Genomic DNA, 26003 nt, shown 5'->3' with positions numbered 1-26003 from the left:
CAGTGCCCACTTGCAGACAAGGACTTTTCTGGGTTAATCCCAAAAGCCGCATTGCAGCCTCCCCAAGCCAGCCACCAGCAGGTTCAGGGTATGGGAAGGACAACCCTGGCCATCTCAGGACTTCATCTGGAGGCCAACTGCTTCCCACATCGAGCCAAGACACATCCCACCAACATTCCTATCCGCAGGGAGCTGGCCCCTACACCTGGCACAGATCCAGGTTATCTCTGTGGCCCCTGAGGCGAGCTGTGAGTGCCTATCCAGGGGAAAGGGTAAATTAACCAGAGAAATCACTGTAACAGCCACGAGTTGTTCTGCCATCAGTGCCACATCCAGCCCCTCTCCCCAGCAGCTCGTGGATGCCCCCACCATGGTGCAAATTTCCCCCTGCCCGAGCTGGAGCATGGGACAGAGAGCTGTGTGACATCTCCAGCTCTTTCTGGCCATGACCCCAAAGTGCTCCTGAGCCTGGGGAAGAAGGAAAGGGGACCCTGAGCCCTCAGAATCCAGGTGAAGTGAATAAAATGAGCTCTCAGCATAAAAGGAGCTCTCTGCTCCAGAACTCAGAAGGACAGACATATTTCCTGGAGCTGGGAGTGCTGCTCCAAGAGCTGTGCAGCAATCCCTGCTGTTGTGTGCAACTCAGGGACAGCCAGGAGCCAGGGTGAGCTATTAAAATACAATTTATTGGTACAAATCAGACAGAGTGAAACAAACTCAGTTTAGAAAGAGCTGTCGTGTTCTGCACAGATGGATTCAAAATGAACTGTCCCATGACCAGAGCAATTGGCAATGATGACAGACAGACTGGTGGACAGGTGCAGGGTGCACAAGGCAGGGGAGAGACTGTGCTGGGGCTGGAGTCCTGCCCTTGAGGGCTCCTGACTGCCAGCTAAAGGTTCTAAAAAAGAAACAGGGCACACTTGGAGATGTTTGTCCTGTGCAGGTTGGGCCCCCAGTGCACCAGTGCATTCAGGACTCAGGGAACACAGAGATCTGAGCGAGGGCAAGCTAAAGGTTCTAAAAGAGAAACAGGGCACACTTGGAGATGTTTGTCCTGTGCAGGTTGAGCCCCCAGTGCACCAGTGCAGGGATTCCTCCAGGCATTCAGGACTCAGGGAACACAGAGATCCGAGTGAGGGCAGGGGCTGGAGGGGAGAGACTGTCACCTGTGCTGGGGTCACTCCAATGGTTGGAAACTGTTTTTCGTTCAGATGATGTTGCCTTGGGCTAGAGAGCTACCCAGCAGGGCCTCAGCTTGTGCATCTCTCAGGTGCTTAAGCTAGCAGCCCCTCTGGCCATCCAGTCCGTGTGTGCACGTGCTGCTCCTGAGCAAGGGCTGGCTCTGCCCTGGACCCAGGCTATGCCCAGCCCTGCAGGTGTTGGGTCAGGGCTGGAACAGAAGCACTCATGAAGGCTGGGTTTTGGGTTTTGCACTCGCTTCCCAGAGAAAACAGACACCAATTGCTGCTCTGGACATGCAACACATCCCGCTGGATCTCCGGGACAGAACAATGGTCACTGTCCCAGTGGGTAAGGTCAGGCTTGGCTGAACCAGGCTTGGTCTGCACACGCTTTCCATGCCTACTGGGACAGAGATACAGGCATGCAGCTCAGTACATTCACACAGCCAGACAAGACAAAGAAGTGACAATGTTTACAGAGATGAATGGTCCCTAAGGGGACATGGGAATGGGTGAACTCAAGGCAGATTTGCTTAAATGTGGTCATATGGACCTCAAAGAGCACCTGCTGCCAACACAACTCTGCAAGATGAGATGGGAGAAATTCCCCCCGCCACCACCCCCCAATCCCTGTAATTTTCAGTCTCTTTCTCCTTAAATCCTTCCCACGTGCTCTGTTGAGCCACTCTCCCAGCAGCCCCATAAAGTCTTGAGTGGTCCATACATGGAGGCGTGTGCTGTGGGTGGACCTGGCAGCTGAAATAATGCAGAAGATTGCAAGGATAGAGCCATCCAGGCTACTTCAGGTCGTTGTTGATTACCACACTGTCATGCATGTCACAGTAAGTTGTCATCTTCTTCCTCTTGCCAAAGGTGGAGAAGCTGTTTTTGTTCTCCCGGCCTGGGAAGAGGGGCCCATCCTTGCTGGAAAGCAGAGTGGGGGTGCCAGGAATGTAAACGTTGTGCTGATAATCCAGGGCTGGGTACAAGGGGCTGTACTGGGGTGTCCAGATGCTGTTGGGGCCTGCTGAAGCCTTCTGAAACTCTGGAGAAAAGATGAGTGTAAGACTGGCTCAGGTCACATCCATGTCCCAGGATGCAATCCCTGTGTCACCAACCTCCATCCTGGTGCCTGGACACCCCTTCCACCCACAAAACTTCACCACTGCAAGGAACAGGGATGTGATGCCCCCACTGCACCTCCAAAAGTGACCAGAGGGTCTGATCTTGCATCAGCCCCAGCATCCCAATACTAACCAGAGACAGGGGTCACCAGTGTGCACAGCCTCTCGTGCTCCTTCTGGAGGGCTTTTCGGATTTCCCCCATATCCTCCAGGCTCTGGGAGCTAAAGAGAAGAGACTGGTTCAAAGCTGTGTCAGACATAACCTCCCCATTCCCATATCCCCCTTCCACCTGCTCCCTCTGTTCCCCAGTGCTGGACTCGGTACCTTTTCAGGGCAGGTCTCTGTGAGCTCGGAGGCAGCCAGTCTGTGTTGGGCTGCTTGGCCTGCAAAACACAGGGGAGAGGAAGGCTGGTTATTGGGACCCTCTGTCAATCAGCCCTGGGACCCTGTGTCAAAAAACCCAGCCCTGCCAGCTCAAGGCTTCAGCAGGCAGGGATGCAGGACCACATCTCCCCTTTCCCTGTGTCCTTTGTGGAGAATCAAGCAGCACATTCCTGTTCTAGGGAAACTGAGACAGCCTGGAATCAGCCTGTTCCCTTCTGGACCTTCCTCACCCTCCTGAGATATTGGGGTGGTTCTGGGCTTGTCCTCTGCCTCTGGAGGCAGGTGGTTTTCCTATTTCTGCTAATTTTCAACAGCCTTTTTTGCATGTGCAATGTTTACTTAGCCCAGGTCTGAGGTAATAAATGGTGAGAGATGCAGAAATCAGCTGTGTGCTTGATGTCCCAGGAGGGTTGCAAAAGCTGCAGGAAAATCTAATTAAGTATTAGGGAAGAGAGTCCAGGGGTGCAAGGAGACACGTGGAGAGACTCTCTTGGCAGAGACTCTTGGGCTCTCCTCGGAAGGGCTGGTTTATTAAAAGTCAAATGTAAGTGGATTAGACGCCTCATCACTCTCCATCCTTGTAATCGTGTTTTGGAGAGCCTTTCATCGGGAAAATGAGACATTCTTCATTTCAACACCTAACAAATGTTGACATCAAAATCCTGCCCCGAAGACCCCACTCCCTGGCTGCTGGCACAGCCTGGTGCAGATCAGCAGCCAGGCCCCTGCCAGCACAGGGGAGCAGAGCAGCAGCGATGCTCACACTGTCCCAGTGCGAATTGCTTACCCGCGCCAAGGAGGAGCCACCCCCACCATCCCACCGCCCCTAGGGCACTGGAGCATCTCTGTTGCCTCTAATGGGTACAAAAGACGGTGAGAAGGGATTTCCTCTCGCCTCAGCCGAGCCCGGCGCTCCCCCGGTAATTAGACCCGTCGGGAAGCTCGGTGGAGATCCCGCTGCCTGACGGCTCCTAATTCCCGCACTGATCAAAGGCTCCGGCTGTTCTCTGGGAGAAGCCGTGCCTGGTTTCCCTCGTGGCAGAGGCTGAGGGAGGGGGCTGGGGGGACCTGCGGAGTGATGCTAGAGCACTGCTGGGCATTGTCTTACCTCTTTGGAGACCTGGAGATGCTGGTCTGGCCGGGACCGCTTCCCGGGATCCTTCTCGTTGTTGCGGGGGGGGCTGCAGGGTTTGAGGAACATGAAGTCACTCTGAGCAGACTCAGGACCAAGGCAGACCTTGTAGCAGTAGCCTGGGGGGCCGCCCGCAGGCACATCAAGGCAGGTGGCAGCCGTGGTCCCTGCAGGGGGCTGTGCCGTCAGGTTGGAAGTCTTCAGGCCATCAGAGGAGGGTCTGGACCCGGGACAGCAGTGGCAGCGAGGAGGCGGGCAGCTGTCCCCTTGGCGGGAGCGCCGCTCTCCGCGGCAGCGAATGGCTGTGAGGATGAGGATGGCGACAAGGAAAGTGAAGGAGATGGAGCCCAGGGACACAAGGAGATAGAGGGTGAGCGGGGAAGATGAGGAGACCTCTGGAGGGAGGCTGAACTCGCTGAAGTCAGAGAGGGTCTGGGGCATGGTCTCCACCACCGAAAGCAGGAGGGACACGGTGGCAGAGAGGGCTGGCTGTCCCCCATCCCGCACCTGCACCACCAGCTGCTGCCGGCTCGCATCCTGCTCCAGAAAGGAGCGGAGCGTGCGCAGCTCACCCGTGTCGGGCGCTACGCTGAAGAGGGTGAAGTCAGTAGCCTGGAGGAGTTGGTAGGAGAGGCGAGAGTTCAGCCCCGCATCCGCATCCACCGCTGACACCGTGCCCACGAGGTAGCCAGGCCTGGCTGACCGTGGCACCAGCTCAGTGGCAACGGAGCCGTTGCGCGGCATGGGGGAAACGATGACCGGAGCGTTGTCGTTCTGGTCCAGCACAAAGATGTGGACGGTGACGTTGGCACTGAGTGGGGGAAACCCCGCGTCCTGTGCTTGCACCTGGATCTGGAAGCTGCGGATCTGCTCGTAGTCGAGGGAGCGCAGGGCGTACATGTGCCCGCTGTCTGAGTTGATAGACACGTAGGTGCCCACAGGCATGCCGTGGATGTGCCCGTCGGCAATGGAGTAGGACAGGTAGGCGTTTTGTTGGCAGTCAGGGTCTAACGCACTGACAGAGCAGATGGAGGCACCTGGTGCGTTGTTCTCCATCACGTAGACGCTGTAGGAGGGCTGGAGGAAGCGCGGAGCATTGTCGTTCACATCAGACACGGGGATGGTGAGGGTGCTGCGGGTCAGCAGGGCAGGTGAGCCCATGTCTCGGGCCGTGATGCTTACGTTGTACTCGGGCACAACCTCCCGGTCCAGCGCTTGCGTGGTGACCAGCGTGTAGTAGTTCCGAAAGGAGGAGCGGAGCTCAAATGGCACATTTGGGCTGACCTCACAGCTCACACGCCCGTTGTCCCCAGAGTCCCGGTCCAGAACACTGATGACAGCGATCACAGTGCCTGGGGGGGCATCCTCCAGCACGGGTGTGGACACAGAGGTGAGGGTCACCTCTGGCGCATTGTCATTGACATCGAGGAGGTGCACAAGCACCCTGCAATGCACAGCCACAGCCGAGGGCCCACGGTCCTTGGCTTGCACGTAGAGCTCGTGGAGGCTGGCCCGCTCATAGTCCAGGCGGCCCTTCAGCAGCACCTGCCCGCTCCGAGGCTCCACGCGGAAGAGCTCCCGGACACGTGGCGGCGCGTGCCCGCTGAAGGAGTACTCAATCTCCCCGTTGGGGCCCTCATCCAGGTCAGTGGCGTTGAGCTGGATGACCAGAGTGCCAGCAGGAGCATCCTCAGGAAGGCTCACACCGTAGGAGGGCTGGTCAAAGGCAGGCACGTTGTCGTTGGCGTCCAGCACCGTGATGAGGATGTGCGCCGTGCCTGAGCGTTCGGGGACGCCGCCGTCGAGAGCGGTGAGCAGCACCCGGTGCACACGCTGCTGCTCACGGTCGAGGGCACGCTCCAGCACCAGCTCTGCAAACTTGCTGGCATCGCTGCGTGTCTGCACCTCGAGTGAAAAGAAGCCATTGGGGCTGAGGCGGTAGGTGTGCACAGAGTTGGTGCCCACGTCAGGATCCTGGGCGCTCTCCAGTGGGAAGCGAGCACCGAGCACGGCAGACTCGGCCACCTCCAGCACATATTCTTGCCAAGGGAAGGTGGGCGCGTGGTCGTTGATGTCCAGCACCTCCACCTCGACGCGGTAGAGCTCCAGTGGGCTCTCGACGAGGAGCTGCAGGTGGAGCAGGCAGGTCCCCCCGGCCTCGCACACCTCCTCCCGGTCAATCCGCTCGTTCACAAAGAGGATCCCGTTCTCCAGGTTCACCTCCAGGTGCTGCCTGGCCCCGGCCCGTGACACGATGCGGAACCTCCGCGCTGACAGGGTGGACACATCCAGTCCCAGGTCCTCACCCAGGTTGGCCACGAAGGCTCCGTGCTCCAGCTCCTCCGGCACGGCGTAGCGCAGCTGCCCCCGCGCCGGGGGTCCGGCCAACAGGAGGAAGAGGAGGGAGCGGAGGAAGAGCTGCCCACGCCCGGAGCCTGCTCCGGCCCCCATGGCCCCGCGGCAGTCCCGGGGACGAGGAGTCGCACCCGCGCCGCCGCCTCCGCCCTCGCCTTCGCTTGCCTCTTGCACTTTCAAAGAGTTTAGGGTTCCCGGGGGCGGCGGGGGAGGGCCTTGCCCGGAGCTGCGGGGCCGAACCGCGGCCACCGGCAGTGGTTTAACCCCTTCTTTGCTGGCCCCCGCAAGGGGCTGCAATCCGGGTCCCGGGGCCACAGCAGAACCTGTTTACCGGAGCCAGACGCACCTGAGGAGGGACCACCTTCGGGGAGATCCCGTTAACGGCGGTGGGAGCTCCAGCAAGACCGATCGCTGCCCGGGGCACCGGTATTACCCCGCAGATGCTGCGTTCGGACCCGCGGTAGATTAAGAGGAGCCCAGATCGCGGCTGCTGCCAAATCCCCCGGCCGCGTCCCCCGCCGTGCCGGTCCTAACCTTTACCAGATGGTTAAGCCCCTCCAGACTTGATTACATTTCCCTGCACACCGTTTTCCTTGTAATGCGGAGTTTTTAATTACAGGAGCAGGGGGATTACAGCCCTGGATAAAGCTGAGCCCATCAGCGCGGAGGCAGAGAGACCCCCCCCTTTTTCCCTGCCTCCTTCCCACCCCCGACACCCCGCTTGCCCACAGCCCCGCGTCCCAAATCCTGCTCCCCCACCGGGCACCCCAGTGTCAGCCCCCTCGGGCTCTCGGCGCACGATCCTGCCCAGATACCCCAGGATCTGCCTCCCCACGCCGCCAGCGGTGCCCCCACCGCGGGCACAAACTTTCCGCCCCCCGCAGAAGGCGAGGGGGAGGCGGGAGCAGAGCGAGCCGCGGGTCCCCCCCGGCCCCCGAAGCGCGACAGACGGCGGCCCCTGCGCCCCCCTTCCCCTCCCCGCCCCGGTACCGCTCACGGTCCCTCCGCTGGCCGATCCGTTCTCCCCGCAGACCCGTCTCCAGCCGCCGCCGCGCCCGGGCAGCTCCGTGAGTCGCCTCCCACCGTCGCCGTCCCCGGGGGCGCTCGGTAACGGGACGGGGCGGCCGCTGCCCCCGCCCCGCGGCTGCTCAGGGTGCGGATAATCCCCTAACGATCTAGTTAAAGGCTCGAAGGGGCTCGGAGCGGCTTTAGCCGGGCACTGATATTTCACCGCCTTTGTCTCTGCTCACCGGTCCCCGTTGGGAAGGGAACCGCCGGCCCCGACCGCTCCCCCCACCTTGCTCCCCACGGGGACCCGAGTGGGAAGCAGGATCCAGAGGCGACCGGGAGACCGGAGGAGGCAGGAGGCGGCGGAGCTGCTGGGGTTTGTCGGGCTGGGAAGAGGATTTGGTCCCTGGGAGTGCAGCGTGACCCACGCGGGACGTGCCGCGCTCGTGGGGTCGCCGGTCGGGGAGGAGGGCTGGCGGGGCGGGCAGGTGGAAGGAGCGGAGCGCCTGGGGCACGCGTGGGCTCGGGCCGCTCACGGGTGGAATCGGGACGGCTCCCGGTAAGTGAAGCCCAGCCTGCACCGGCAGCGCCGGTCACTGCCAGCCTGTCCCCCGCGCCATCTCCCACGCCAAGACCACCCCTGGCGGCGTGGTCGTCACCCCCGCCCCGATCTGTTTCTTTCTAATCCCCCTCCAATCCCCGATTTGCGCCCCCCCTGCCCGCCCCCCTCCCTCCGTCCATCACCGCCCAGCCCTCCCGGGGCTGAGACGCCGGAGGTGGGATGGAGCGGGTAGCGCTCCTCCGGGAGCCCCCTCGAGCTGCTCAGGCCTGAGGGGGATTGAGGGTGGGGGTGAGACGGGACACAGAAATTTTCGGGGGTCTTGTTTCATTCCCTCCAGTCCTTCCCCCGTCTTCGACCAAACGCATTCTGCAAAATCATTGGAGCGGCTCTGGTCCTATTGTTTGATTTAGAGTAAAATATTCACCACCACCTCCTGCTCCCCCAGGTGCACCGGCAGGACCCGAGCCCCCCCCGAGGCCCTGCCCGGTCCTTCCCGCCCTTCTCCAGCTGTGCTTGGTAATGCACCCCCCACCCCTGCACATCTTCATCGCTGCTTCCCTGGGGGGGAACCGTGTCGTGTCCCCCCTTGCTTCCCTCCCCTAAGGGAGATCACAGGATAGTCCCATCCTGTTCCTTTTCCTCCTCTCCCCAGACCTTGTAGTTTCTTCTAGCTCCCCTCCCAGACCCCATGATTCCAGGGGACCAAGGTCAAACGGGGTGGGGGTGTGGGAGGGGTTAAGGAGAACAGACTTGTTCCAAAGATCCCTTTCCTGAAGGAAATGGCTTGGGCTGGGGGTGCTGCAGAGGGGTGAGGAATCCAAGGAAGAGCCTTTTTTGGGGGAACAGAGCAGAGGAGGGTGAGCAGCAGGATAGGGGTGATGGAATGGGGACAGCGCACCACTAACACCCCACTTCATACCCTACAGATTTTAAGGCCCCTGTTGTGGTGCAGAAGAGTGTTCAGCTGCCAGCCCTTTTCTCCCGGGGTAGGGAATCAGGATGCGGCTAGAAGCCTGTTTTTGGAAAATGCTGGAAGCTAGAAGGGGGTCTGTCTCTCTGAGATGTCTTGGCACAGGCGGGCGGGTGGCCAGCTGCCGCAGGTCAGCACTGATGTGCCTTGGCAAGGCCAGCCGGAGAGATCCGGGTGGGATGCAGCAGGAGATGCCGCAGGTTGAGCTGCCTTGGAAAAGTCACGCAGAGAGCAAAGGACTGGGTGGGGGGGGAACAACACTCAGCTGCCTGTGGGCACTAAACCTTGCCCAGCCACCGCTGCCACTCCATTTTCCTGCCTGCTGCGTTCTGGGGCAGCAGAAGGGGCTGCAAGAAGCGCTGTCCCTGCCAGAGCACACAGCCCCTCCCCCGGCTCCCCAGGCGCCCGCCTGCCCAGCCGTGCATGTGGCTGCGCTGCTCCCTCCTCGCCCCAAGCGGGAGCAGCTACGGTTTGTGGCGCCCAAGAGGGCAAACACAGCGCAAGGGGGGGTTTATCCTGGTGGGAATGAAAGCAGCCCTGGCCCTGCAGCTGGGAAGTCACTCCGGGGTTGCTGGGGATTCGGTCTGTGAAGCCACAATGCTCTGTGCAGTAGGATGCCCTGACCAGAGCTCCTTCCACTTCAAAACTTTGGTTCCCTGCCTTCCCTTGGGAGGAAAACCCATGCCCTGAAGGGGATGATGGCCATCTTGGCATGTTTATCAGGGCTGGTGGGCACTCTGCCTGCCCTTGTGTGCTGGGATGCAGGATATGACACATGCCCACCTCCTTTCAGAAGTGCACAGGGACAGGGTGAGGAAGTAGGGGCATGAGGTAGAGAAAGGAAATTCTCATTTAGGGAAAAAATCTTCATAATGAGGGTGTCACAGGGACCAGACTGGGGCAGGGATTGTCATCCTGGAGGTCCTCCTGAGCTGCCAAATCTAGCTCTGAGTAGTGATGCCCGAGGGTCCTCCAGATGTCCCAACACCACGGTGAACCTGCAAAGTCCCAGTCACTGAGCAGAGGTGACCAAAGCAAGAGAAAGAGCTGCCCAGAGAGCCCAGGCTTCCAGAGCACAGGTCCCAGATTTGTCAGGAGCCACTTCTCACAGGTACCGTGCCCAGGGGTGGATGGAGCAATGAGGGATGCTGGGACTCTGTTCCCACTGGAAGTCCTTGTCCATGGGCTTTGCTGTGCAAGGTGCTGGCGCTGTTTACCACCCTGCACTTCCTCTGCAGTAGTGCAGGAAGAACTTTTGCACCAGGCATGATGTATTCATGGAGTTCCAGGGGGTTTTTATGGGAGGAGGTGTCGCTGAGGTGACCAGGTCAAGGTAGAAGGCACTTGGCTCTCCTGGCCCACACAGACACACACAGGGACAACTCCCCCAGTCCCTTTGCCAGGGGCAGATGGAAACTGAAACAGGCTCAGCTCTGAGCAGACCCTCTCTAGCTGTCACCTCCTTTTGAGCATTTTCAGGACATGGGGCCCAGTCCTGCTCAGCCTCTGAGGGAGCAGTTCTGACTCCCTGTAGGACACAGACTTCAATGGCAGCTCAGGAAGCCAAGTCTCCCCTCTGGCTCTGGACGGGGGGAGTTTTTTGCAAACCCAAGCTGCCAAAGGAGCTGCTCTCATGGCTGGTGTCTTGTTCCAGTTGATGTAACAGACTTGGGATGCAAAGCAAAAGCAGAGGTGTCCCCATTATCCTGAGAGCTGGGACTACTCACTTTGCTGTGGGCATCCTCTCAGAGGGTCTCCCTAAAAATGTCCCGAGGAAATGTCTCCTTTCTGCTGGGAAGGAAGAGGGAACAGTGGGCAGGAAAGAAAGGTGGGCAACAGTGTGATGATTGCCTGGGGGAAGAGCAGAAGCTTTGTGAGAGAGGAGGTGACAGCTCTCCTCTGTCAGGCACCAGTGTGACTGGTGTTGGAATATTATGCACAACTCTTGTGCCTGAAGTTCTGAAAGGTTAAAAAACTGATTTAAGGCTTGGAACAGTACCTTACAGGGAGAAGTGTAAGTGAAACTGCCTGAACTCTGTGGAGAAAGAAACCAAAGGAGAAATGCTGGTAGGGCCAGGGAGGTGTTACCAGGAGGAAGTGCTTTGGACATTTAGAAGAAATGCAGAGCATGGCTTCAGCCTGACAGCTTCATGTACTGGGCAGTGAGAGGGGATCAAGCTGTCAGGACTTTTGATGGTGTCTATATCTTTTGGTGTGTACAGATCCACATGAAACAAAAGATTCCCAAGTTCCCCAGTGTATCATGCTAAAGTGGGAAGACTCAGCCTGGGAAGAGTGGTTCTGATTGACCTCACCTCCTCCAGCAGAGAAAACACTGCAGCTCTTCCAGTCATGTTGAAGCTGGGACCCCAGTGAGGAGGCCAAGGGGCAGAAGTCAGAGTGGATGTTTCCTCTCCCCACAGACATCTTGCATCAACACCCAAACAAAAACTGTGCGCCTCCAGTTCACATCGAAGTCCCACATCCCTAGGACAGGTTGGTGGTTTCAGAAGGGAAAGGCATGAAAAGGCATGTTCTCCTTTATCCCCATTACTAAAACTTAATTCTTCCAGTCCTGGACAGATATGGGGATGTTTCCTGCTTCCCTGTCCCTTCTTTCACTTCATCTCTCTGTCTCCATTTCCAGGATAGGGACCACCTCTACCCTCCCACTCTCCCCTGGCCCATGCCAGGGACTTTGTCTCCCTGAGACACACCCCACCATCTCCATCTTCTCCAGGGAGCTTTGCAGATGCTCCAGGCCTCCCTTTTCTCCCCCACCAGCCCTACTTCTTTCCTCTCTGTCTGAGAGATCAGTCATCGAGGGTGTCAACGCACACGCACCCGACTCCCCCGGGAGGATGGGGAGCTGGAAGCTGGGGGTGGTGTTCTGCTGTGAGAAGGCAAAGCTGCCATCAGCAGCCGCTTTGATCTGGAGACAATTACAGATGAGTGTAGGACCCTGCTCCACTCAGCCAATAAATAATGGAATTTCTGTGTTGACACAGACAGATTTCCCCCAAACTGTCAGAGAAGGGGAGACGGAGCGAGTGAACGGGAGCCCGAGAGGCTGGAGGGAAGGGGAGAGAAGCAGGAAGGGGAAGGAATGAAGTGGGCCTGTGGGAAAACAGGGAGAAGGGAAAATAAAAAGAAGTTTGGGAAGGCAACACTGATGGGGGGAGCTGAGCAGGGAGGAGAAGAAGCCTAAGGAACACATATTTGTAGAGGGGAAGGAAAATCAAGACAGGAACTGTGGGTGGAAACGGGGGGGGGGAGTGCTGCATACGCAGCTGGAAGCAGAGGGAAAAAAAATCTGAAGGTGGAAAAGAAAGAGAAGGAGGAACAAAGGCATGGCAGTGTCCCCGGGGCTCCCGGCTGCCTGGCAGATCACACGCTCTCCGAGCAGGGACCATATTCCCGCAGCCCTCCGCAGAGCGGCCCTGACCCCCCCGAGGCGCTCAGCACTGCGGAGCTGGCCATGGGGAGGCACGCATGAGTTGGTGAAATGGTGCCACTGGTGTGCAGCCAACAGCAGAAATCTGCTCTGAGATCACAAGTCCCTGAAAAACCTCCTGCGGATGGCCTGTCCCCATGCTCCCCCTGCTCCTCCCCATCTCCCTCTCCCTGCTCCCTCTCCAGCCTGGAGCTGTTTGTTCTCTGGCTGGTGATGGTTTTGTACTTCACTTACAACAAAGCAAAACCTCCCTTGTGTTCAAGAGCCCCACACTGAGCCCAGCAGAAACCATCCATCCAGCAATCCCCCAACCTGGATGCAGCCACAGACCTGACAGGGATGGGGGGCACTGGGGTTGTCTCCTTCCTCCCAGTTTAGAACACTCCAGAGCCCTACTTGTTCCCTCTTGGCCCCATCTGTGGCCTGAGCTGGCTCAGCCCCAGAAATTTGGTGGGTGGAGTATGGCACAGCTTGCCGAGGTCTCCGGGCCAAGCACCACCTCACTGTGGGTGTCCCTGGTTCCCAGCTTGATTCATCCAAGATTCCCACCAAGATTCCCACCCAAGCTCCAGAATCTCCGGGCCAAGCACCACCTCACTGTGGGTGTCCCTGGTTCCCAGCTTGATCCTTTTTGCAACAGCCATCATCCAAGATTCCCACCCAAGCTCCCGATGGGAAGCAAATACCTCCCAGCCCAGGGATTCTCCCCTCTATACATCTTCATCTCACCCTATCTCTGCCTCCCACCCCTTCCTCAACCAGTGCCCAGAGAGGCTGTGGCTGCTCCATCCCTGGAAGTGCCCAAGGCCAGACTGGATGGGGCTTGGAGCAACCTGGGATAGTGGAAGGTGTCCCTGCCCATGGCAGGGGGGTGGAACTGGCTGATCTCCAAGGCACCTTCCAACCCAAACCATTCCAGGATCCTGTGATTTCTGTTCTCTTTTGCAGCAACCCCAGCTCTAATCAGGGTCTGAACCTTTGCCCTTGCAGAGATCAGATTCTCCCCCTTGTTGCCCCACACAAGAAGGCAGGACAGGATGCAGACTGGGCCAAGCACTGACTGATCCAGGTGGCTCTCAGCACACAGCTCTCCACAGAGCTGGCAGGGGGCAGGAATACTGGCTCTGGAGTTGTGTGGGATGGTGCCACAGCACTGACAGGACTGATGGGAGCGTGGGACACCCAGGAGCCTCCACAGAGCAGGGGCTGGTGGCACAGGCTGCCAGCACCACTGCACCAGGTCAAAGCCAGGCAGGAGGCAGGATTTCCAGGGATATTGCCTATGGATGCTGTTCAGCTTTAACGCTGGCAAATGGCAGGAACTCCTGCCTAACTGGGGCAGCAGTAGCTTGTGGCCTGAGCAGTGGGAGGACTGGAGCTCCTGCCAAGCTTAAATCTTTCAGGATGTTAAACTGGAATAAATTGCTGAAAAAACAGGTCTTTCTGATAATAAAGTCACAGGGAATGATTCAGCTAGCCCACACAGGGCCAGGCTGGGACCCTTCTCCAGAATCACTTCAGGCCCCTGGTCCCACTCATCCTACTGGGATAGTGGGAATGCTGCTGCTGCTCCTCTAGTCCCAAGCAGGATGCATAGAGAGTGAGGGGAAGGTGGTTTAGCAGGACAGGGTGGGGTTGAGGAAGTGCCCAGAAGCTTCCCAGAAAAGAAAGAAACAAGAGCAGCTGGGTATTTGTGCTCAGCCTCTCCATGAGGCCTCAGCCCTTCATCCCAGGATGAGGCCAGGGAAGATGTCAGGAGAGGGGAAGTGGAGGTGGCAAGACAGATTTGTTTTTTCTGGGGTCTGCTGTGATGCCTGAGTACTTCTCCAAACACTGCCATGAACATTTAGTGGGATGGAGATGAGGAAGGCTCAAGATGAGCACAGTCCCCAGACTTCTGCCAGGTCCTCCACGCCACAGGTCACAAGGAAGTTGCACCTCTGCCCAGGCACTGGGAACAAGCACCAAGCTGGCTCCAGGCACCTCAAAGCACTTTCACATTGAGAACAGGCAGGACATCCCAGCCTGGATGAGCAAACCATGCAAAACATCTCTCCTTACTCCACCAGATCCCAGTTTTTACTTGTGGAAGAGCTGATGAGAACCAGTAGGGACTGAGCACTTTGGTCACTGGTGAGGAGAAGAAGGGGAACTGCAGAGCTGGGTCTTCTCTCTCTTCAAGTAAAACCCCAAGTCCTGACCCATCCAGCACCTTAAATTCAACATGGAGATAGCAAATGGAGTCATGGAGAACCACTACTCCAGATTGGGGGCTGAGAGCCAGGAGTTAACACCTTGCTAAGCAGTGGTGTGAGCAAAGAGTTAACATGGCTGGTACAGGGAATGTTATCTGTCTCTTCTCTAAATATTATTTCCTCCCATGAAACCAGCTTTTCATCCTTGGCTAGAGGCAGCTCCCGCTGCTGGGAATCCAGCAGGAGCTTGTATCTGCTGCTGCACACACCACTGCTCCCAGCAAGCTGCCGAGACAAAGAGCTGCGCTCCCCCGGTGCGAGCAGCCCCAGCACGGGGAGCTGGGGCTGGGGCTTTGGCCCCCAGGGTGCAGGTGGCCTCGGGATGGGCTTGGGGATGACAGGCTTTACACCAAAGAGGAATCTCGTTATTGAAAGCACTGCGCTGTGGAGGGATTTCTTCCCTGTCTTGCAGGGACCAGGAGCAGGCAGGGACAGGCAGGGCCCAGTGGCAGGAGGCTGTGCAAACCTCACCACCACCCCAGGAAGGTTTCTGTGGGGCTGCCCATTTCACACCTCACCCCTTGGGTGTGCCAGGATGGACAAGAAGATCAGGATACACCATGGGAAAACCAAGACAGCAGTCATTGGCTCCAAGGACACAAGCTGGAAAAGGTGGGGGATGTGGGGCAGCCTCTGCCCCTTTCTCAGCAGCATCAGCTGAGCGGCGGCATTGAGGGGCTGGGTGTCTGCAAAGCTGGTGGCTGGAATAAAATGGCTGCTGCTAAATCTTCTCTGAAACATCCTAAACTTTTAATGTGCATGAAACCATGGCAGCATCCCTTTCGCACCCCGGAGGGCACAAAGGCGCGAGCGTCTCTGCTCTCCCATTCAGCCGGAGCCACGTGCTGCAGCCTGAACAGCACTGGGAACGTGGCTGGAATGAAAGTCGCCCTCCCACCCGTGTGCTCAGAGAGCCAAAGTCAAAGGATTGCCAAGTTAAAAGGGTCAAACCTCCAAGGACAGCTGTATCTGACTGGCTATATATCATTTCAATAGCATCTTCAACGGGGATTATAATCTGAATTGAAGCGGAAAGACCTGAGGCAATGAAGCTGTCAGCAGGCTAAGATTAAGGAATTAAAACAGCAGCACAACATTACAGGATTTGTTCTAGATGTATTAGAAAGAGCAGGCTAAACACTGCAGCCTTCCCCAGGCTGGAAATTTCATACGAGCACGGAGAAGGGCAAGCGCAAGGATTTCATCAATATACATAAAAAGAGAGAGGAGAGCGAGACAGAGCTACGAAAACCCAGCCATGCAAAATATAAATCCTAACTGCAGACGGAAATGAGTCACACAAGGTTTGACTGAGGTAAATAAAAGCAGAAATGAAGTGGATTTAGGGGAAGGTAGAGGTGAAAAGACACTGACAGGCAGTAGACAGGAAAAAAATGGCCCTTAATATACTAAGGCTGGTAAAATCTGGAATGCAGCCCAGCCTGTCTTGGATTGCCTGATGGGAATGAAGGTCCCCAGCCCTGAACTCCCTTCCCCTTCCATATTCTTACACCCATCTCCAGAATTACTTAAAAAAGCCAAGAATGATGGCAATGGTCTGCCTAGGGCAGCTGGGAGCTGAGCCAGGAGAGGAAGGCACACACCTCACCTCTGCCACCACTGGGTCCCCAGAAGGCCACCCCAGCTCTGTGCTGCTGGGAGATATCAGCAGCTCTTCAAAGCTCTCAAAATAAAGAAGGCATCAAACCCCCACCAAAGGGCCCATTAAAACATTCCATTTATTTCTGGCAAATTGTACACACCTTTCTTTCATTGGCTCTATCCTAGACCAGTAATGGGGAGGAATTTCTCCCCTACCTTAAAGATACTGAAATTATGGGCTAAAACACAAAGAAAAGGAGGGAAGTCTCCCTTGCAGATAAAACACACAGCAAAGTTTCAGCAACCCAGACTCCATGCAGCCACCAGCTCTGCTCAGCACAAGCCATAAAGATGCACCTCTCACACTGCTTGCTGTGGCACATTTCCTTCATTATGAGCCTAAAAGCGAGTGAATCCCTCCCAGCATCTCAAACACAGCTTGGGTGACAAGTAGGGCCTGGCTGACAACTAGATTAATCCTGAACCAGGCCACCTGTGCAGAATGTGCACTTTATTGACAAAAAAATGTACCCAACAGAGCACTTCCCTGCACACACACGGCCACAGAGCAGCCAGATCTAGGACACAGAAGGAGAAGGAAAGCTAATGAGAGGCAGAGCTTGATCTGCAGCACAGGTAGAGTATGGAATCGCTTTTCAACTCTTCCAGCCAACTTCTACTGGGAGATTTACATACAAGTCCTCAATCAAGTCTTTGAAGAGTTATCCAGAGTTCCCTGGGTAAAAACAAGCTGTTTAGAGAAAGAGGAGAGTCCAGAGCTGTTCAGTGGCTCTTTTTGGTTGAGCCAAAACCAGAGAAACCCATCACAGCTGCCATTTCATCATCCTCTTCAAAGGTCAAATCTTCCTCTGCCCGCCTCTTCTTCTCTCTCTGCTTCTCCTTCTTGTAGGCTTTGGCCTTCTCCTCCTGCAGCAAGGGACACAACAGCAAAACAATTTGCACCTCCTGAGCTGAAGGAGTTTTGAGACACCAGGTACTGCACAATTACCACAAATCCTGCCCACAGGAGCCAAGCTGTGCCTGAGGAAATAAACAGCAGAAATCCCGGCCTGCAGTCTTCAAGGAGAAAGTTCACCAGTGAATCCAGACCACCCCATTTCCCAGGCCAAGAGCAGAGACACACACACAAATAGGCAAAATGAAGCATTATGAAACTCCCTCTTCTGAGCAAACATCACAGGTTTTGCCTGGAATCAAGGCTGAGACAAGGAGCTGGTTTGAAAGCAGGAGGCCATTGCCTTGTCCAATGCTTTGTGCCAGTGACTGTGATGCCTGCTGGCTCTCAGCCTGGCAGAGTGACAGCTGCTCACTGGAACAGAAGCTGAGGCTCTGAGCAGCTTTGAGGGGGGTTTTGGCATCAAAGAGTTTGCGCTGCTCTAATCAAAGTGTTTTGCTCTGTGAGGATCATGAGCCCTGGAGCAGAGCCAGGTTTGTACTGGGTGACACCGAAGCATGGCTTCAGCTCCCAGCTTAGCAACTGCTCCCACCATTCTCATCACCACCACTGTGCTCCTGAACACAGCCATGCCCTGGAGAAAGCTACATCAGGACTTGCTGCTGATTTAATTCTTGACATCCATTGACTGGCAGCTGCTTTTCAACCCACAGCATCCCCTTTGCTGCTAGGGCACCTCCCTCCTGTCCCCCAAACGGATGGGGCTCAGCAGCATGACAGCCTGCTCGAGAGCAGAGCACAGGGCTGCTCTGTGAGCACCCCACAGGGCTTGGGCAGGGAGACTCAAACAGGCAGTGATTTGTAACCTTGGTTTATGTGGCTGCTGATAGAGAGAAGCACCCACAGAAGCTGTTCAACTGTCAGAACTTCATGGGGTCTTCAAATAATTGATTTTTATGTTTACTAACATCTGAGTGTCAGTTTGAGAGAAATCTGCTGTCTTTTATCACCTTCTCACTCATCCTGCACCACAGCATGCTGTTCATAAAGCCCTTCTGCACTCAGGGAGGCCACACAGAAGCAAGTGCCTTGTGGAAGGGGATTCCAGCAATCCTGAGAGCTGTGGAAGATAATGGATGAAGATGCAGATCTGCTACCAGACCACACAAGTTCCAACACAACTAGTGGGGGACAAAAAATGGACTTGTCCTGTTCTGAGTGGAAATATGAACCACCAAAAGTTATTCTCACACAGAAAGAGGGGAAGGGTTTCTAGGGAGAGCAATACAAACTTTTCAAAAGCAGAAAAACAAACTCCATTCATAGGAGCAGACGAGAAGCCCGTGCTACCAAGAACAATGCTTCTGAGGAACAAGAGTAGGAACCAGGATTGATTTCCTCCCAAAACATGTTTTTGGGGAGCTTTGCTTCCTCAGCTCTTGCCCAGACTCACCTCCTCACGGAGTTCCTTCATCCTCTCTTCAAAGTCATAATCCTTCTGCTTCTCCTCCATCTTCTTCTTGTTGACCTCAAAGCGTTTCTTCACCTGGTCCAGCGTGGAACGCTCCACCCGCATGGACATGCCCAGATTCCTCTGGTCTGGAGAACACGTGTGGAATCAGCAGTGTTCTGCACTAAGTCTCCATCCCTGATCCCAATTTAAACAGCACAGCACCACCTTCCTGTCTGTCACTCCCCTCAGAGCACCTTCCAGGGCCAGACTAAGGATTTCTTAGGGTGGGGAGGTGGGCTTTAGGGGGATACCATAACCCACACAACAATCCAAACACTGCTTGTAACAAGAACACAGTCTATTCTTTAAAGGTTCCTTATTTGGATGCTCCCTGTCATTTGCTCTGATGCCTCAGGAAATTTAATCTTGGACCAGTGGAATAAAAAAGGGTTGGAGTGTTGAAAAAAGAGCTAGAATAAAACTGACAGGCTGGCATCTCTCAGCTGTGGGCGATGCTAAACAAGACATGAGTGGCACTCAGAGATCCTGATTACACAGGACATCCCCAGCTAAAGCAGAGAATATAAAGTCAGGCCTCCGATTCAGTGGCTCTTCAGAGCAGATTCACAGTTTTTCACTTGTGGGTAAGCCTATGCTGATGGGGCCACCCCCAGAAATGCTTCCAACCCACATTCCTGAGGGGATCCACTCCACTGTTCACTCCAGCAGCCCTGCACAGGTTTGTCCCAGGGAAGCTTAAACTACAAACTTGGAAGCTTAAACTACACACCAGGAATTAGTAAAAGGGCTACCAAGAACAAGCAGGTTTGAGCCAGATTTACTCACAGGTTTAAAAGTTCCCAGACATACTCATATACTAAAGTACTGTGCAACCAGCCACTTTCCAATCCCAGTTCAACCCTACAGCTCATGCCCATCCATGCAGCCATGCCAGGATTTTTAATTCCAGATTCTCCTATGAACTTTTTGCTTATCTCCCAACCTGTCAAACAAGGCATGTCAGCACCTTCCTCCCATTCACATAAAAGAACAGGTTTTTAAAACAGTGTTTTCTTTTCTGAGCTACAGAAAACCAGTTCTCAGGTTTCTACTGAGCCTCCTGCTCTCAAACAGCCCCATGTGCAGGTTGAGAGCACACACATCCCTGCCTTTTTGTAAAGGGGTGATTTTCTGACTTCCACAAGGAGCCAAAAATACCTTCATGAGCAGGAACAACATGCAAAGTGTATCAGTTCTGTCCTGCTGCTCCTTTACTTTCTCTATATTCCCTCCTCTCTGAACATGTCAAGAAGCAATATCCACAGTCAGATCAATGAGGGTATAGCCCTGATCCATCCTCTGGAGCTCAGGCATCAGCCAGTTCTGAGCTTTATACTCGACTCTACAAAGAGAAGTTTCTGATCCAAAAATAAGCCAGTCCCAAGTCTTTTACTTATCTTTATAGTTTCAGAGCTGTAAAAGGCCTCTCTCCAGACTTAGAGGAGATATCACAATTTAGGGAGTGGACTAGATGACCTCTGAGGGTCCCTTCCAACCCAAACTATTCTAGAATTTTCTGACCCTGGGTTTCTCACAGCATTGACAGGATGGACAGGGAAAATATGTCCACAAACCAGAGAACACCAATCACTGCTTCTGCTGGGCTTATTCCATTAAAATGGTCTAGCACTCTGGAAGGAGTCAGGAGATAGGGGCAGCACCTCCACAGCTCTCATGATCTTCTACATCCTGATCTCCTAAGCTCCTTGATCCATAGATAAGTGTTCAGCCCTCAGACATGGATGATGCACAAAAGGAACAGTCCCTCCAACTCAACCAACCCTCCAATGAAGCAAAGAAATGGTCCTTACGTTTTTTGCCATTGATGTGATCCAAGAAATTGATGGAGTCCTTCACCACACAGTCACATACATTACAGTAATACCTGTCAGGAGAGACAGAAAAAATGAACCCCAAAGCATGACACAAAGCTCAACCCACAGAAGAGACAATCTGCACGTCACTGGGGACACAGGACACTTCTGCAAGACAAGAGAGCCCCAGTGAAGAGCAAGGGCAAGGGCACACCCAATGGACAGGGCTGCCATGGAGGTACTGACCCTGATACCAACACCCCTCTGACCTGATAGAAACCAAATTCTGAGCTGCTCTGCAAGACACCAGCCACAGCATCTTCCCCTTCCAGCCACACCCTGCTGGGTGGGATGGACTTTGTGACACAGACTGCCCTCCCCCAAGGCAGGGCTGGTCACAGCCCAGGTTTCCATTCCACAGCCCTCTCACCTGGCTGCAAAGAAAGTGCTGCCATCCCCATCACCTCACAGTGCAACTCCCTGATGAGCACAGCTGTGCCTTCTGTCCACCTTAAGAGCTGCTGCAAAAGTCAGGGGAAAAAACTGCCATCCCTGGATGCTGGTCAGGGCTGCACATCTCCCTGGCACTACTGCCCAGGGAGACACTAACAGGTTCACTCCTGAGGTGACACAAACTCAACACATTCTTTTTGTGCTTTTGATGGCTTAGGGTGAGCTCAGAAGCCTTTCACACTTTGGTGGAACACGATTCACACAAACAGTGGCCAAACACCATTCCTAAGAACAGCTGTCTGGGTGTTTCTCCCATTCCCAGTGCACAGACCCAAACGAGCAGCAGTCCTGGTCTCAGTGCAAGCAGGCCTGGTTAAAGACCCAAGCAGGCAGCAGAGATCTGCCTCTGTTGGTTCTACAGGTGGGCAACACTGACACCAAGGAACAATGTCCAAAGGGGCTCAGCCTGCTGGGTCTGTTCCATGTGCCACCCCAGGAGAAACAGTTTAGGTGTAGAAAAATGCAGCCCCACCATCCCAGGCTCCAAACACAGAAGGACAGCAGCTCCTGGTGCCCTGTGAGAGGTCCCTGCTGTGTCACAGCTTCCCAGTCTAACCAGCATGACTCTGAGACCTCAAAAAGACCACAACCTACCCTCCCATCTCAGACTGAGGGGTAGTTTTGGTGATGACAATGGTTTTCCCCAGCTTGGATTCCAGGTCCACTTTGTAGTCTCGGTGCCGCAGAAGTTCTCTTTTGACAGGCTGAGCTGGTTTGCCTAAAACATAAACCAAAGGTCAAGCTTGACATGCTGGATTTCATATTCCCCTTGGTGCAGAGGGACCTGCTGGCTATCTGGGACTACCTGATCCATGCAGAAAATGCACCTTTGTTTTTAAATCAGTAAAGGATAGAATTTCCTCCTCACTGTTTCCTGGTTCCTATTAGAACCAGGTATCTCTGAGGTTCTGACTTGAGTCATATTCTGAGATCTTGTTTCCAGCAACTGATTGTTCCCCTCCTTCCCCAAAGAAGTGTCAGCCCCTAGAAAGGTTCTCAGTAATTTCTTTTGTCAAAAAAATATACTGAGTGGCAAACAAAGAAGAAAGGGAAGGAGTAAGCCAGCTCTTCCCCTTTGGGATTCAACTTCCCGCTGCTCTCTCCCTCCCAAATTCCAAGGGTTTGGGAGCCTCACTGCCAACCCAGCACACTGCTCACCATCCTTCTTTTCTCTCTCCTCCGTGAGCCGCTTCTCTGCGAGTTTCTCGTACTCATCCTTGTCCCACTTCCGGCGGAAGTCCAGGTTCTTGGTCTGGGAGGGAAACAAAGTTCATTAGCATTTATTACAGTCTGATCACCTCTGAGAGGGTAAAGAGGAAAAATCACTTGGCCTGTGAGGCCAGTGCAGAAAATTAGGAGAATTACACTATATCCCCCTGTCCTCCGTTTTCCATTCAGGAATTATGGATGTGGTTTAAGATAATCACTCTCAGCATGCCTCCAGCTACTACTAGAATAATTTCAGAGCACTAAAAGAAGAAATGAGTTGATCTTAACAGCTCCTGAGATGATCATCCAGGCTTATGCCTTGAAAAATCAGACTCAAATGGGATTGAAACTGATGGATCTCAGACCTGGGAAGTGCCCCCTGACAAACACAGCAGCAGATTGCACCTCCTTCTTCCAGAAACCAAAAGAATCCAAGCTGCAATGTCAGACAAGGAAGCTCCAAACACAGCCTGAGCTACAGAGACTGATTACCCTGCAGGAGCAGGGAAGGCTGTGCCTGTCTGCTCTCAGCAGTGTCTACGTGTTGCAGGCATCAAAGTGCCGAGCTTGCCATGAAATCACAGGCAACAGTGTGGGATTTCCAAGTGAGCACACGTACAAGCAAATCAGAACAAGCTCTGAAACCCTGTCTGTCAGGGCAGGGCTTGGAGGTACCAGGGAAGCACCTGTACAAAATCCACAGGTTTTGCTGTCCTCCTCCTGCAGCTTCACATAGAAAAGGGCAGAAACACCTCCCAAGGCATGCTGGCCCTTTGGGAGCTCCACAGAACTATCTGGCAGTGACAGGATACTTTAAAAGGGCAGAAACACCTCCAAGGCATGCTGGCCCTTTGGGAGCTCCACAGAACTGTCTGGCAGTGACAGGATAAAATCCTGGAATGGTTTGGGTTGAAGGGACCCTAAAGATCATCTTGTTCCACACCCCTCTGGGTTGGAATGGTTTGGGTTGAAGGGACCCTAAAGATCATCTTGTTCCACACCCCCCATGGACAGGGACACCTTCCAGTAGCCCAGGTTGCTCCAAGCCCCATCCAACCTGGCCTTGAACACTTTCAGGGATGGGGCAGTCACAGCTTCTCTGGCACCATGTGCCAGGGCCTCATCACCCACAGAAGGAAGAATTTCTTCCCAGTAGTAAATCTAACCCCATTCTCTGGGAGTGGGAAGCCATTCCCCCCTGTCCTGTCAGTCCATGCCCTTGTTCAAAGTCCTTCTCCAGCTCTCTTGGAGCCCCTTTAGGCACTGAAAGGTGCTCCAAGGTCTCCCTGGACAGAGACTGGTGTTCAGTCTACCCCAGGCTGAATAGCCCCAGCTCTCTGTCTCCAGAGCAGAGGGGCAGCAGCCCTTGGAGCACATCCATGGCCTCCTCTGGGCTCACTCCAACATGTTCATGCCTCTCCTGTGCTGGGGCACAGGAGCTGGACACAGCATGTGCATGAAGATGAATTCAGGCAAGGATGAAATCAGGTGAAGCTGGTATTGAAGAAACCAAAGACTTCTTTTTTTTGGGTGGATTTCACTCAGTCCCCAATGCTGAGGGCAGAAGTGATTGGGGAATTCCTATTCCACTCACATCCACTCTGACCAACCCAGCTCAAGCTCTTCCCAGCATTTGCCCCATCTGCAGCTCAGGCCCCTACACCTGGCATCAGTCACGGTTTCACTCAGCCACTCCCTGAATTTCCTGAGCAGATAACCCTGCTTTGGATCGAGCTGCATTTCCCTCAGCATGGCAGGGAGAGCCTCTCAGTTTCACATTAAAGAAAGGACAAGATGTATTTAAAAACACCTCCGGGGGAGAAGGACCCCCCTCACCCCACACCCCACCGCCTTCTCCGTTCAGCCAAATCAAGAATCCAATCACAATCCAAAGGACACAAATCCCATTTGGAGCTACAGCAGCAGCACAGCCATTTAAAGTTCTCTCCTCTGGCAATCCTTCAAATGGAACGAACAACTACTGATAGGGATGAAAATGCCTTGGGGAGGCGTAGAAAAATTCTCATTTATTCCCAGAGCTTCTTAAGCACTTTAAGGATGTCGTAACAGGTTTTATTAACCACCCTGAGCAAAAGAAAAGAAAATATCACTGAGTGTAAATTAACGTTTGGGGGTATTTTCCAGACTCTCCTGCATGCCAGGCATTATCACAAATCGTAGCTGGTGGGAGCCTGCAGAGGGGGAGGTTTATTAGCTGCTTCTCTCTCCTGTTGCAATAAAAGGAAAATAGTCTTTGCAGCTCTTTTACCAATCTGCCTCATCCAGGCGTGGGGAAAGGAATTAAACTGAACTGCGTGACAAGATCTTGGTTGGACAATATTTGAAGGGATGTTTCTGAATTGCTCTGGTGGAGGCAAGGGGGCTGCAAGCCCCCAAAATCTTTATCTCAGAGCTGTTTTGGGTGACAGAGAATGCTTCCCAAATTAATAACAACGATTAATAACCAGAAGTGCCCCACAGCCTCCTGGAGATGGACACCAATGGTGTGCTCAGCATCAGCACCAGAGCCTGTGAAACAACACAGGAGTCTCAAGCCAGGCTCAATCCAACAGGAATTGGCAGCTGGCAATAAGCCACAGGCCCCACCTCCCTCAGAGGCAGACATCCTGCTCCTGACCTCCCGCACTGCATGGAATCAATCCTGGAATGGTCTGGATTGGAAGGAACCTTGAAGACCAGCCAGTCCCACCCCCTGCCATGGGCAGGGACACCTTCCACTATCCCAGGTTGCTCCAAGCTCCATTCAGCCTGGCCTTGAACATTTCCAGGGATGGGGCAGCCACAGCTGCTCTGGGCAGTGCCAGTGCCTCACTTCTCAGTAAGTGGCTTCAAAGAAGGAAAGATGGGCCCAAACCCCTCAAAAACACAGCCCCGTGCTGCTGACAGCTTTGGGATGTCACTGCAGGTGTGCCAACAGCCTGGCTCTCCACTCAGGCTACACCTGCAGCACCTACCTTACCCATCCCATTTTAACACTCACAGAATCATTTAGGTTGAAAAAACCTCCAGAACCATCAAATCCAAGCTGTGATAGATCCCCACCTTGTCACCCAGTCCAGAGCACTGAGTGACAATCCGGTCAGTCCCTGAACACCTCCAGGGATGGTGACTCCACCACGTCCCTGAACAGCCCCTTCCAATGCTGGACAGCCCTTTCTGGGAAAAATCTCCTCCTAATTTCCAACTATACCTCCCCTACTGCAACTTTTGAGGCTGTTTCCTCTCATCCTGTCGCTGGTTCTCTGGGAGCAGAGCCCAGCCCACACCTGGCTGCACCCTCCTGTCAGGGAGTTGCAGAGATGTTTCTCCATCAGGCCAGGAAAAAGGTGACCCTTTCCCTGGGGAGGGAAGGGAAGGGAAGGGAAGGGGAAGGGAAGGGGAAGGGAAGGGGAAGGGGCTGCCTGCACGAGCCGTCGCCCAGAGCCTGCAGCTGGGTGGGGGTCCCCCCAGGGGGCTGGAGGTGGGTGGGCACCTCCACCCGGAGGCAGCTCCATCTCCTCACGCTCCCCGGCTGGGACAGGCCAAGGTCCGGCCCTGGGACGGGAGGATCACAGAACCACGGCTTGGAAAAGTCCTCTGAGATGATCGAGTCCAGCCTGTGGCCCAGCACGTCCGTGTGACCCGGACGAGGGCTCCGAGTGCCCCGTTCCGTGCCTCAAACACCTCCAGGGACTCCACCGTGGGGGGATCGCGCCGGGGCCACCCCGCTCCCAGCCCTGAAGGTCCCAGGAGAACGCTAACCTCCCACCGCCCCCACACAGAGCTGTACAGAGCAGGGACGAGCCCGCTCCCACCCCACAAACCCCCGCGCCCCCGGCGCCGCCAAGCCCGGTAGGAGCAGCGGGGGCGGCCGAGCGGCCGGCAGGCCTCGCTGCGAGGGCAGCCGCGCTGCGAGGGCAGCCCCGGCGGCAGCACCTACCCCGCTGCCCGACGCCATGGCGAGCCCAGGGCACAGCACCGGCAGCTGTCGCGCGGCGCCGTAAAGC

The 26003-nt window shown here is 55.0% G+C and overlaps 2 protein-coding genes across 2 annotated transcripts; both read right to left on the bottom strand.

The window, feature by feature from the left end:
• Positions 1-1078: 1078 nt before the first annotated feature.
• On the bottom strand, positions 1079-6808 carry LOC120500035 (protocadherin-10-like). Its single transcript, XM_039704386.1, has 4 exons — positions 3802-6808; positions 2634-2692; positions 2442-2530; positions 1079-2229 (listed from the first exon to the last, which is right to left on the bottom strand). Exons 1-4 carry the CDS (start codon positions 6274-6276, stop codon positions 1982-1984), a joined length of 2871 nt encoding a protein of 956 aa, XP_039560320.1. The 5' UTR covers positions 6277-6808; the 3' UTR covers positions 1079-1981.
• Positions 6809-15529: 8721 nt separating this feature from the next.
• On the bottom strand, positions 15530-26002 carry ZMAT2 (zinc finger matrin-type 2). Its single transcript, XM_039704391.1, has 6 exons — positions 25937-26002; positions 21946-22039; positions 21382-21505; positions 20272-20345; positions 18401-18546; positions 15530-16958 (listed from the first exon to the last, which is right to left on the bottom strand). The coding sequence occupies exons 1-6, from the start codon at positions 25952-25954 to the stop codon at positions 16815-16817; spliced, it is 600 nt and encodes a 199-aa protein (XP_039560325.1). The 5' UTR covers positions 25955-26002; the 3' UTR covers positions 15530-16814.
• Between the last annotated feature and the right edge of the window lies 1 nt (position 26003).

Source organism: Passer montanus, unplaced genomic scaffold (assembly GCF_014805655.1).
Source record: "Passer montanus isolate IOZ18808 unplaced genomic scaffold, ASM1480565v1 scaffold174, whole genome shotgun sequence".
Classification (NCBI taxonomy): Eukaryota; Metazoa; Chordata; class Aves; order Passeriformes; family Passeridae; genus Passer; species Passer montanus.
Note: the sequence above shows the minus strand (reverse complement) of the source record. Positions and strands in the feature narration are given on the sequence as shown.